This window comes from Salvelinus namaycush, chromosome 37, assembly GCF_016432855.1.
Source record: "Salvelinus namaycush isolate Seneca chromosome 37, SaNama_1.0, whole genome shotgun sequence".
Classification (NCBI taxonomy): domain Eukaryota; kingdom Metazoa; phylum Chordata; class Actinopteri; order Salmoniformes; family Salmonidae; genus Salvelinus; species Salvelinus namaycush.
In genome coordinates this window covers 22,320,820-22,333,574 of record NC_052343.1, presented here as the reverse complement: position 1 = coordinate 22,333,574, position 12,755 = coordinate 22,320,820, and the positions used below count along the sequence as shown (strand labels likewise).

Sequence of the window (12,755 nt, the reverse complement as noted above, 5' to 3'; positions counted from 1 at the left end):
TTCTACAAGCAGAGTATTGTAGCCGACTCATTTCGCACTTTTTCCATTTCCATTTCACAATCTATATCAAATATTGTTGCGCGTTAGTCACGAGATCCGCTCAAAACCCAGTTGAGGTCGATATTTCCAAGTGAAACCTTTCAATGTCACTCCAGTGCTGTATGATCGGTATGATGAATTCCCAGGCTATTTGCAGTATTAAATCAGTTAGTTGATGAATCAAGTATTATGTTGACAGTGTCAGTAGGCCTATAAGCATCTCAAAAGTTATTCTAATGCATTACTACATAAAATAAAACATTTGGAAATACAGTAATCTGTTATGAAAATCTATTGAAACCTGAGGATATTGAGATTGTGATAGTGACAAACTGATGTACACTGCTGTTTCTACCACCAATCCTGTAACACTTAACTTGAAAGGTACCAACATAATAATACATTCATAACATGTACATACCCCATTCATAAGCAGTACATAAACAACCACAACACCCTCCCCACCTCTCTCTAGGTGAGGATCAGGATGTCTACCTCTCCAGAGATGACCAGTAGCCTGTTCTACACCACCCTGGCCCCCCTGCGGTCGGCAGTCCCTGGGTCTGTACTCGGGGCTGGAGGTGGAGGTCCGGTGATGACCACCCTGGAGCCCAACATAACCTCCTGTGAGGAGTGGGAGGAGGCCCACCACCTGCTCTTCCACCTGGGGAACCTGTCTCTCCTCCTGGGCCTGGTCATCCCCACCACCCTGACCCTGCACATGATCCTGCTGCGCCTCATGCTGATGACAGGTGGGTCCATACTGGCCTCTGCTGGCCCAGATTTTCAGTTTCATTACCAGTTCTAACACCACAGTATCTCTCCCTTCTCTTCAAAGTATCCACTTGTTCACTCCATCTCAAGGATTCATATGCATTGAATTGCTGTTAGAAATAATATGACCACTATGTTGGTGGTAGTACAGCTGGGAAAGACACTAAGTAGAGTGTAATGATATCATATCGTGACCACTACAGTATGTTGGTGGAAGTACAGCTGGGAAAGACACTAAGTAGAGTGTAATGATATCATATCGTGACCACTACAGTATGTTGGTGGAAGTACAGCTGGGAAAGACACTAAGTAGAGTGTAATGATATCATATCGTGACCACTACAGTATGTTGGTGGAAGTACAGCTGGGAAAGACACTAAGTAGAGTGTAATGATATCATATCGTGACCACTACAGTATGTTGGTGGAAGTACAGCTGGGAAAGACACTAAGTAGAGTGGAATGATATCATATCGTGACCACTACAGTATGTTGGTGGAAGTACAGCTGGGAAAGGGACTGAGTACAGTGGAATCAAATCAAATCAAATTTATTTATATAGCCCTTCTTACATCAGCTGATATCTCAAAGTGCTGTACAGAAACCCAGCCTAAAACCCCAAACAGCAAGCAATGCAGGTGTAGAAGCTTGGTGGCTAAGAAAAACTCCCTAGAAAGGCCAAAACCTAGGAAGAAACCTATAGAGGAACCAGGCTATGAGGGGTGGCCAGTCCTTTTCTGGCTGTGCCGGGTGGAGATGATAACAGAACAATGGCCAAGATGTTCAAATGTTCATAAATGACCAGCATGGTCAAATAATAATAATCACAATGGTTGTCGAGGGGGCAGCAAGTCAGCACCTCAGGAGTAAATGTCAGTTGGCTTTTCATAGCCGATCATTAAGAGTATCTCTACCGCTCCTGCGGTCTCTAGAGAGTTGAAAACAGCAGGTCTGGGACAGGTAGCACATCCGGTGAACAGGTCAGGGTTCCATAGCCGCATATGCAAATGATATCATATCGTGACCACTATGTTGGTGGTAGTACAGCTGGGAAAGACACTGAGTAGAGTGGAATGATATCATACCGTGACCACTATGTTGGTGGTAGTACAGCTGGGAAAGACACTAAGTAGAGTGGAATGATATCATATCGGGACCACTATGTTGGTGGTAGTACAGCTGGGAAAGACACTAAGTAGAGTGGAATGATATCATACCGTGACCACTATGTTGGTGGTAGTACAGCTGGGAAAGACACTAAATAGAGTGGAATGATATCATATCGTGACCACTATCTTGGTGGTAGTACAACTGGGAAAGACACTGAGTAGAGTGGAATGATATCATATCGTGACCACTATATTGGTGGTAGTACAGCTGGGAAAGACACTAAGTAGAGTGGAATGATATCATATCGGGACCACTATGTTGGTGGTAGTACAACTGGGAAAGACACTGAGTAGAGTGGAATGATATCATATCGTGACCACTATGTTGGTGGTAGTACAGCTGGGAAAGACACTAAGTAGAGTGGAATGATATCATATCGGGACCACTATGTTGGTGGTAGTACAGCTGGGAAAGACACTAAGTAGAGTGGAATGATATCATACTGTGACCACTATGTTGGTGGTAGTACAGCTGGGAAAGACACTGAGTAGAGTGGAATGATATCATATCGTGACCACTATTTTGGTGGTAGTACAACTGGGAAAGACACTGAGTAGAGTGGAATGATATCATATCGTGACCACTATGTTGGTGGTAGTACAGCTGGGAAAGACACTGAGTAGAGTGGAATGATATCATATAATATGACCACTATGTTGGTGGTAGTACAACTGCCTACTGGAGTTTTCTCAAGCTAGTTTAAAAATGTACCGCTATAGGGCAATATGAGGATATAACTCAACCAATAATAACTCAAGTGTGCTTTATTACTTCCTGTCCCTGACAGGAAGCTGTCTGTTCATCACCTGGGCAGCGCTGTACCGGTGTAACCTGGATGTCATGGTGTGGAACGTGGTCTTCCTGCTGGTCAACTTCATGCACTTCTTCTACCTGGTCTACAAACGCAGACCTGTGAGTTCTGCCCCAACCCAACACAGTCCAGTTAGAGGTTGATTGTGGTCCATTTATATACAGTACATACATACAGCTTAGAGTAGATACAAGTTGCCTGGAACAGTTATTTTGATGAGGACTTTTGGAGATTAGTTTTCCATTGTGTCTCTCAGCGGTGAGACAGCGTCACATCCCCCTGGGGTTGGGGCCACTCTGTCTCTCTCTACCTAAATGAGATGCAGGTCTTTCAAATGCACTGCTGCAACCAGTGGACTTCCAGTGTGTAGAGGGCCTTCACATAACTGACAGAATGGGACCACCTCTCCTCATAACGAGAAAGGAAGTTATGTTTACATCTATACTGCTGTCCTCTTCACTCCCATGTCTCTGCTCCTCCCTCCATCTACTAACACTGAATGACATACATGAGTGAATTGTGTCCTATCAATTCAATATCAAGGATGAGTAGAACTAGGTGGCTCTCACTTTATGATGGCTGCTGTGGTGATATTTTATTAAAGACCCTAAAATATACTTAATGCCTGGTCCTTTATGTTACGCCCTGTGGTTATCCACCCTGAATCAGGAGCCTAGCTCAAGTCACGTCAATCATCCATCATAACACTTTATATTCCACTCTATCAGCTATAGACAATGAGCTGTAACCGTGTTATGTCTTCTGTCAGATTAAGATTGACAGGGAGCTGAAGTCAGTGTACAAGCGGATGTTTGAGCCTCTTCACGTGCGCGAGGCCCTGTTCCAGAGACTGACGGGCCAATTCTGCACCATCCAGAGCCTGAAGAAGGGACAGGTGTATGCTGCCGAGGACAAGACCTCTGTGGATGAGCGCCTCAGTATCCTCCTTAAAGGAAAGTAGGTATCACTCTGAGACATCTCCCTGTCACATATCTACCATGTCATTCCATCCCCGGTTTTCCATGAATGGTGTTTGAGAAAATAAGGTTTAACATTATCTGTGTGCATCTGTGTGCATTTGATCCGTCCATGGTCATCCATGTTGACTATACGTTTTTGTGCGACAGAATGAAGGTGTCATATCGAGGTCATTTCCTCCATAACATCTACACGAACGCCTTCATCGACTCCCCTGAGTTTAGATCAACCCAGATGAACAGAGGAGAAAAATTCCAGGTAACTAGACACTCAGATTATTGAATGTATAATTTTTTTTCTTTTTTTCTTTTTAAAATTTATTTTATATATATAACCCAATTTACCACTTACCCATATTCCAGTTCATAGTGTATCCATACTGGGTAGACCAAACAACACAAGTACTGTTGGCATGATTAGGTCATGATAGGGCAGGTTTGATACCATGACAACCTGTGACTTCTTGATTCATTTACAGGTGACCATCATGGCGGAGGAGAATTGTAAATTCCTGTGTTGGTCCAGAGAGAGGCTCACCTACTTCCTGGAGTCTGACTCCTTCCTGAACGAGGTGTTCAGGTACCTCATTGGCAAAGACATCACCAACAAGCTGTACTCGCTCAACGACCCCACTCTCAGTGACAAGGTGGGTTTAGTCACTGTTCAGAAACTGAGACACTGTAGTTTCTATTTTCTACAAACATGCACGTAATGTACAAAACATTAGGAACACCTTCCTAATGTTGAGTTGCACCCCCCTTTGCCCTCAGAATAGTCTCAATTTGTTGGGGCATGGAGTCTAGGTGTCGAAAGTGTTCCACAGGGATGCTGGCCCATGTTGACTCCAATGCTTCCCACAGTTGTGTCAAGTTGGCTGGATGTCCTTTGGGTGGTGGACCATTCTTGATACACATGGGAAACTGTTGAGTGTGAAAAACCCAGCGGCGTTGCAATTCTTCACACCGGTGCACCTGGCACCATACCCTGTTCAAAGGTACTTAAATATTTTGTATTGTCCATTCACCCTCTGACTGGCACACACACACAATACATGTCTCAACTGTCTCAAGTCTTAAAAATCCTTCTTTAACCTGTATCCCCTTCATCTACAATGATTGAAGTGGATTTAACAGGTGACATCAATAAGGGATCATAGCTTTCACCTGGATTCACCTGGTCAGTCTATGTTATGGAAAGAGCAGGAGTTCCTAATGTTTTGTACACTTTGTACACAGTGTAATTGTGATTTGGTCATTAACCTTCCTAAGTTAAGAATTAAGAATTGTCTCCTTAGATTAAATTATTATTATTTTTTCACCTTTATTTAACCAGGTAGGCAAGTTGAGAACAAGTTTTCATTTACAACTGCGCCCTGGCCAAGATAAAGCAAAGCAGTGCGACACAGTCTATATACAGTGTGTGCAAATGAGGTAGGATAAGGGAGGTAAGGCAATAAATAGGCCATAGTGGCGAAATAATTACAATACAGCAATTAAACACTGGAGTGATAGATGTGCAGAAGATGAATGTGCAAGTAGAAATACTGGGGTGCAAAGGAGCAAAATAAAATAAATAACAGTATGGGGATGAGGTAGTTGGATGGGCTATTTACAGATGGGCTATGTACAGGTGATCTGTGTGCTGCTCTGACAGCTGGTGCTTAAAGTTAGTGAGGGAGATATGAGTCTCCAGCTTCAGTGATTTTTGCAGTTCGTTCCAGTATTTGGCAGCAGAAAACTGGAAGGAAAGGTGGCCAACGTAGGAATTGGCTTTGGGGGTGACCAGTGAAATATACCTGCTGGAGCGCGTGCTACGGGTGGGTGCTGCTATGGTGACCAGTGAGCTGAGATAAGGCGGGGCTTTACCTAGCAAAGACTTATAGATGACCTGGAGCCAGTGGGTTTGATGACAAATATGAAGCGAGGGCCAGCCAACGAGAGCATACAGGTCACAGTGGTGGGTAGTATATGGGGCTTTGGTGACAAAACGGAAGGCACTGTGATAGACTGCATCCAATTTGCTGAGTAGAGTGTTGGAGGCTATTTTGTAAATGACATCGCCAAAGTCAGGGATCGGTAGGATAGTCAGTTTTACGAGGGTATGTTTGGCAGCATGAGTGAAGGATGATTGTTGCGAAATAGGAAGCCAATTCTAGATTTAATTTTGGATTGGAGATGCTTAATGTGAGTCTGGAAGGAGAGTTTACAGTCTATCCAGACACCTAGGTATTTGTAGGTGTCCACATATTCTAAGTCAGAACCGTCCAGAGTAGTGATGCTGGACGGGCGGGCAGGTGCGGGCAGCGATCGGTTGAAGAGCATGCATTTAGTTTTACTTGCATTTAAGAGCAGTTGGAGTCCACGGAAGGAGAGTTGTATGGCATTGAAGCTCGTCTGGAGGTTAGATCAGAGAATCACCAGCAGCAAGAGCGACATCATTGATGTATACAGAGAAGAGAGTCGGCCCGAGAATTGAACCCTGTGGCACCCCCATAGAGACTGCCAGAGGTCCGGACAACAGGCCTTCCAATTTGATCCAATTTGACACACTGAACTCTGTCTGAGAAGTAGTTGGTGAACCAGGCGAGGCAGTCATTTGAGAAACCAAGGCTGTTGAGTCTGCCGATAAGAATGTGGTGATGACAGAGTCGAAAGCCTTGGCCAGGTCGATGAATATAGCTGCACAGTATTGTCTCTTATCGATGGCGGTTATGATATCGTTTAGGACCTTGAGTGTGGCTGAGGTGCACCCATAATCAGCTCGAAAACCAGATTGCATAGCGGAGAAGGTACGGTGGGATTCGAAATGGTCGTGATCTGTTTGTTAACTTGGCTTTCGAAGACCTTAGGAAGGCAAGGTAGGATAGATATAGGTCTGTAGCAGTTTGGGTCTAGAGTGTCTCCCCATTTGAAGAGGGGGATGAACGCGGCAGCTTTCCAATCTTTGGGAATCTCAGACAATTTGAAAGAGAGGTTGAACAGGCTAGTAATAGGGGTTGCAACAATTTTGGCGGATAATTTTAGAAAGAGAGGGTCCAGATTGTCTAGCCCGGCTGATTTGTCGGGGTCCAGATTTTGCAGGTGTTTCAGAACATCAGCTATCTGGATTTGGGTGAAGGAGAAATGGGGAGGCTTGGGCAAGTTGCTGTGGGGGGTGCAGGACTGTTGACCGGGGTAGGGGTAGCCAGGTGGAAAGCATGGCCAGCCGTAGAGAAATGCTTATTGAAATTCTCAATTATCGTGGATTTATCGGTGGTGACAGTGTTTCCTAGCCTCAGTGCAGTGGGCAGCTGGGAGGAGGTGCTCTTATACTCCATGGACTTTACAGTGTCCCAGAACTTTTTGGAGTTTGTGCTACAGGATGTACATTTCTGTTTGAAAAAGCTAGCCTTTGCTTTCCTAACTGCCTGTGTATATTGGTTGCTAACGTCACTGAAAAGTTGCATATCACGGGGGCTATTCGATGCTAATGCAGTACGCCACAGGATGTTTTTGTGCTGGTCAAGGGCAGTCAGGTCTGGAGTGAAGCAAGGGCTATATATGTTCCTGGTTCTACATTTTTTTGAATGGGGCATGCTTTGTTAAGATGGTGAGGAAAGCACTTTTAAAGAATAACCAGGCATCCTCTACTGACAGAATGAGGTCAATATCCTTCCAGGATACCCGGGCCAGGTCGATTAGAAAGGCCTGCTCGCTGAAGTGTTTTAGGGACAGTGATGAGGGGTGGTCGTTTGACCGCAGACCCATTACGGACACAGGCGATGAGGCAGTGATTGCTGAGATCCTGGTTGAAGACAGCAGAGGTGTATTTAGAGGGCAGGTTGGTCAGGATGATATCTGAGGGTGCCCGCGCTTACGGATTTGGGGTTGTACCTGGTAGGTTCATTGATAATTTGTGTGAGATTGAGGGCATCAAGTTTAGATTGTAGGATGGCTGAGGTGTTAAGCATGTCCCAGTGTAGGTAACCTAACAGCACGAGCTCTGAAGATAGATGGAGGGCAATCAATTCACATATGGTGTCCAGGGTACAGCTGGGGGCAGAAATAACATAGATTATGATGATGATGGTGGTGGTGACACCGATGATAACAATGATGACGATAACGATGACAATGTTTACATGAACAGGCAGCGAAGAAGATGGAGCGTCAGCCCAGCCTGTGCTCCCAGGTCTCTATGATGCAGATGAGGAACAGCATGGGCAGCACCAGTGACACCGATGACATCCTGAACCAGATCCACCGTGGAGGCTCCAGTGGCTCTTCACATCGTAAGTCTCACCACCTCCCATCAAGCTGTGATACTATTGGCCCATCTGTCAGTGTCCAACAACCTGAATAGCTATTGAGTCTGAAAAGGACTGACACTATCATGCCACCTTTTAATAGTGACAAAGTTTCGATTCACGGTGGATCTTTGCCAGGTCAATAGTAGCTGTTAAACAGTCACTTAATTTACTCAAATCATGAGGCATTATGGGTATCCGCGGTTGAGTCCGTCTTCGTCGTTTAGCCCTCATATCCTCTCTGGTGTGGGATGTTAACAGACACTAAATCCTGGTTTATTAGGGGTTTAGCTCCAATCTGACAACATTGTTTACTAGGTGTTGTGTTCTAGTTAGTTGTTCTCTGACATTGTTTCTCCTGTCCCCTCCTCCTCCCCCTCCTCCTCCTCTAGCTGTGAATCAACCCACTCTCTCAGATCACACCTTGCCCTGAAGGGGGTGTAAGACTATCTCTTTTCTCTCCCTCCCCCTGCCCTCAAATTCACCTTCCTAATGCCTGAGTCCCAGATCTGTTTGTGCTGTCTTGCCAACTATCATTTGGCATGACAATGACATAGGAGTTGGCAAGACAGTTAAAACAGATCTGGGACTCGGGCTAGTTCATTCCCTCAAACCCAACCCTAAATATTTAACCCTACAGCTCTGCACTATGTTGCCTGTTCTAAAACGAGTGATCCCCGGTAACCTGGTTTGTCCTTTTAACATCTTCAAAGTTCAGTGTTTAAGAGTAGGACAGCATTCATTCATATCATCCATCCTGTAGTAATAGTGCTGCTGTACAGCTCCTACTGGAACATGTTCAGTATTTACACATACAAGACACTCTTTAACCCCAATAGCTTCTACATTATCCTGTTGCAATGTCCATATCAAATGTAGGGGTTGAATTGCAAATGTGAGTGATATGTCTGGAAAAGGATTCAGAATGATTTTGTTTTCTTACCATGTTGATTTAACTTCACACTGTCTTCCCCCCGTCTCCAACACAAACATACAGTATGTGAAATTAGGGCTTATCTGTGTATTCTTTCAAATGTGTGGTTGTGATTCTGTTTTGTTTTTAAAGTATTGTCATATGAGTCAGAATGAAGGATTGTGGAATTTGTGACCTATGATAACCTTGTTTGTGTCACCTTTATGGTGCGTTCGTCTGTGGCCATATGAAAACACACACAGTTACATAAAAAAACACACACACCTCTATTCCCACGCTAACCGTTGTGTCCTTCTTTCCAGAAAAATCTCCTGCCTCCAAGACATCCAAAACGATGAAGCCCATTGAAGAAAAAATAGAAGACGATGTCTTTATAGAGTCCAAGCCAGACTCTCCTGTTAAGAAACACCACACCAGCCTCCCGGGTGGCGCAGTGGTCTAGGGCACTGCATCGCAGTGCTAACTGCGCCACCAGAGTCTCTGGGTTCGCGCCCAGGCTCTGTCGCAGCCGGCCGCGACCGGGAGGTCCGTGGGGCGACGCACAATTGGGCTAGCGTCGTCCGGGTTAGGGTGGGTTTGGCCGGTAGGGATATCCTTGTCTCATCGCGCTCCAGCGACTCCTGTGGCGGGCCGGGCGCAGTGCGTGCTAACCAAGGGGGCCAGGTGCACGGTGTTTCCTCCGACACATTGGTGCGGCTGGCTTCCGGGTTGGAGGCGCGCTGTGTTAAAGAAGCAGTGCGGCTTGGTTGGGTTGTGCTTCGGAGGACGCATGGCTTTCGACCTTCGTCTCTCCCGAGCCCGTACGGGAGTTGTAGCGATGAGACAAGATAGTAATTACTAGCGATTGGATACCACGAAAATTGGGGAGAAAAGGGGATAAAATTTATAAAAAAAAAAAAAAAAAAAAAAAAGAAACACCACACCCACTCGACAGCCATAGAGGAGGTGTAAGGAGATGTGACATTATCCTACAACAACAGTACTGACCACCCACCTATCCTGTAATCTGATACAGACCCTGGTTAGTTATGGTAGAATAACTTAAACAATAGCTTGAAAAAGGCTTTTACATGATCAAAATATCTATCTACATATACAGTGGGGAGAACAAGTATTTGATACACTGCCGATTTTGCAGGTTTTCCTACTTACAAAGCATGTAGAGGTCTGTCATTTTTATCATATGTACACTTCAACTGTGAGAGACGGAATCTAAAACAAAAATCCCGAAAATCACATTGTATGATTTTTAAGTAATTCATTTGCATTTTATTGCATGACATAAGTATTTGATCACCTACCAACCAGTAAGAATTCTGGCTCTCACAGACCTGTTAGTTTTTCTTTAAGAAGCCCTCCTGTTCTCCACTCATTACCTGTATTAACTGCACCTGTTTGAACTCGTTACCTGTATAAAAGACACCTGTCAACAGACTCCAACCTCTCCACAATGGCCAAGACCAGAGAGCTGTGTAAGGACATCAGGGATAAAATTGTAGACCTGCACAAGGCTGGGATGGGCTACAGGACAATAGGCAAGCAGCTTGGTGAGAAGGCAACAACTGTTGGCGCAATTATTAGAAAATGGAAGAAGTTCAAGATGACGGTCAATCACCCTCGGTCTGGGGCTCCATGCAAGATCTCACCTCGTGGGGCATCAATGATCATGAGGAAGGTGAGGGATCAGCCCAGAACTACACAGGAGGACCTGGTCAATGACCTGAAGAGAGCTGGGACCACAGTATCAAAGAAAACCATTAGTAACACACTACGCCGTCATGGATTAATTTCCTGCAGCGCACGGAAGGTCCCCCTGCTCAAGCCAGCGCATGTCCAGGCCCGTCTGAAGTTTGCCAATTACCATCTGGATGATCCAGAGGAGGAATGGGAGAAGGTCATGTGGTCTGATGAGACAAAAATAGAGCTTTTTGGTCTAAACTCCACTCGCCGTGTTTGGAGGAAGAAGAAGGATGAGTACAACCCCAAGAACACCATCCCAACCGTGAAGCATGGAGGTGGAAACATCATTCTTTGGGGATGCTTTTCTGCAAAGGGGACAGGACAACTGCACCGTATTGAGGGGAGGATGGATGGGGCCATGTATCGCGAGATCTTGGCCAACAACCTCCTTCCCTCAGTAAGAGCATTGAAGATGGGTCGTGGCTGGGTCTTCCAGCATGACAACGACCCGAAACACACAGCCAGGGCAACTAAGGAGTGGCTCCGTAAGAAGCATCTCAAGGTCCTGGAGTGGCCTAGCCAGTCTCCAGACCTGAACCCAATAGAAAATCTTTGGAGGGAGCTGAAAGTCCGTATTACCCAGCGACAGCCCCGAAACCTGAAGGATCTGGAGAAGATCTATATGGAGGAGTGGGCCAAAATCCCTGCTGCAGTGTGTGCAAACCTGGTCAAGAACTACAGGAAACGTATGATCTCTGTAATTGCAAACAAAGGTTTCTGTACCAAATATTAAGTTCTGCTTTTCTGATGTATCAAATACTTATGTCATGCAATAAAATGCAAATGATTTTGTTTTAGATTCCATCTCTCATAGTTGAAGTGTACCTATGATAAAAATTACAGACCTCTACATGCTTTGTAAGTAGGAAAACCTGCAAAATCGGCAGTGTATCAAATACTTGTTCTCCCCACTGTAGCTGGAAAACAGAACTGTACATTTTGGCATCTCACTTTGTCTTGTAGTGTTTGGTATTATTGTGAGTTTGTAGCTGTTGTACTTTTTAAAAATCCGGTTAGATTGGATGTAGTACAATGCCTTTGCTTGGCTCTTATACTCAATGAGTGTTCAAAAAGTATCACGTGTCACAACCAAAACATTTTAGTGTAAGCACAACCTTTGAGGAAGGTTTCTTTTAAACCTTTTACTCATTGTGCGACATATTGTGTGATTAATTCTCTTATTTATGCACTGAGCTTCTGCAGTGTTGTGTTTTGATGAATGTAAAGATTTAACAAGTTAAACCTCCTGGTCAATGCTAACCATTTGAGGCTATTGTGCTGTTTTTTTCACAGTGATAAGTACACAAGTTTGGGATCACTTTTTTTATGCCATGATAGTTACCTTATATTAATTACTCAAAGGGAACACTTGAAAAAGAATGATGGATAGCTTGTAGACCTTTGCTTTTTATCCTATAGCGCCCTCTAGGAGCTATCATGAGTACTACCGGTTTCTTTTCTCAGTCTGAACTACTGTCACTGTTAAAACCAGGTCAATGTTCAAACTCATTCCATGGAGGGCATGTTTTGGTTTTCCTCCCAATTAAGACCCAGACAACCAAGTGAGGGGAGTTCTTTACTAATTAGTGACCTTAATTCATCAATCAAGTACGAGGAGCCAAACAGAAACTCGGCCCTCCGTGGAATGAGTTTGACACGTGGTTAAAACCATCACATCCCTGAAAGATCAACCAGACCAAAAGATGATGTAAGCAACAGGTTTTATTATTTCAGTCAAATAAACCTTTTGAATATCTCAGACAAACCATGATTGATGTAACAAAAAAAAATGGTGTTGAATACAATGAATGAATTGAATAAAATTCATTCATTCAGGCCAACAGGAAAACAATAAAACATATCAGTGCTCTTTTGAGACGTTAAGACAATCTTCTGCTTTGGAGGAACACTTGATAGTATAATACAATTTAACAAAAACGTGAGTCCATCACATCACAATATGTACTGGATGTGGGCTACACAACAGTGCTTTCTGCGTTGTCTTTGAGGCATATATCTCCACAA

The 12,755-nt window shown here is 44.4% G+C and overlaps 1 protein-coding gene across 1 annotated transcript; it reads left to right on the top strand.

Annotated features, from left to right (window-relative positions):
* The first annotated feature begins 526 nt into the window (after window positions 1-526).
* Window positions 527-12,199, top strand: LOC120030904 (blood vessel epicardial substance-like). The gene is made up of 8 exons (XM_038976413.1): window positions 527-791; window positions 2,770-2,894; window positions 3,563-3,750; window positions 3,921-4,029; window positions 4,250-4,417; window positions 7,900-8,041; window positions 9,293-9,415; window positions 12,195-12,199. Exons 1-8 carry the CDS (start codon window positions 527-529, stop codon window positions 12,197-12,199), a joined length of 1,125 nt encoding a protein of 374 aa, XP_038832341.1.
* The last annotated feature ends 556 nt before the right edge of the window (window positions 12,200-12,755 follow it).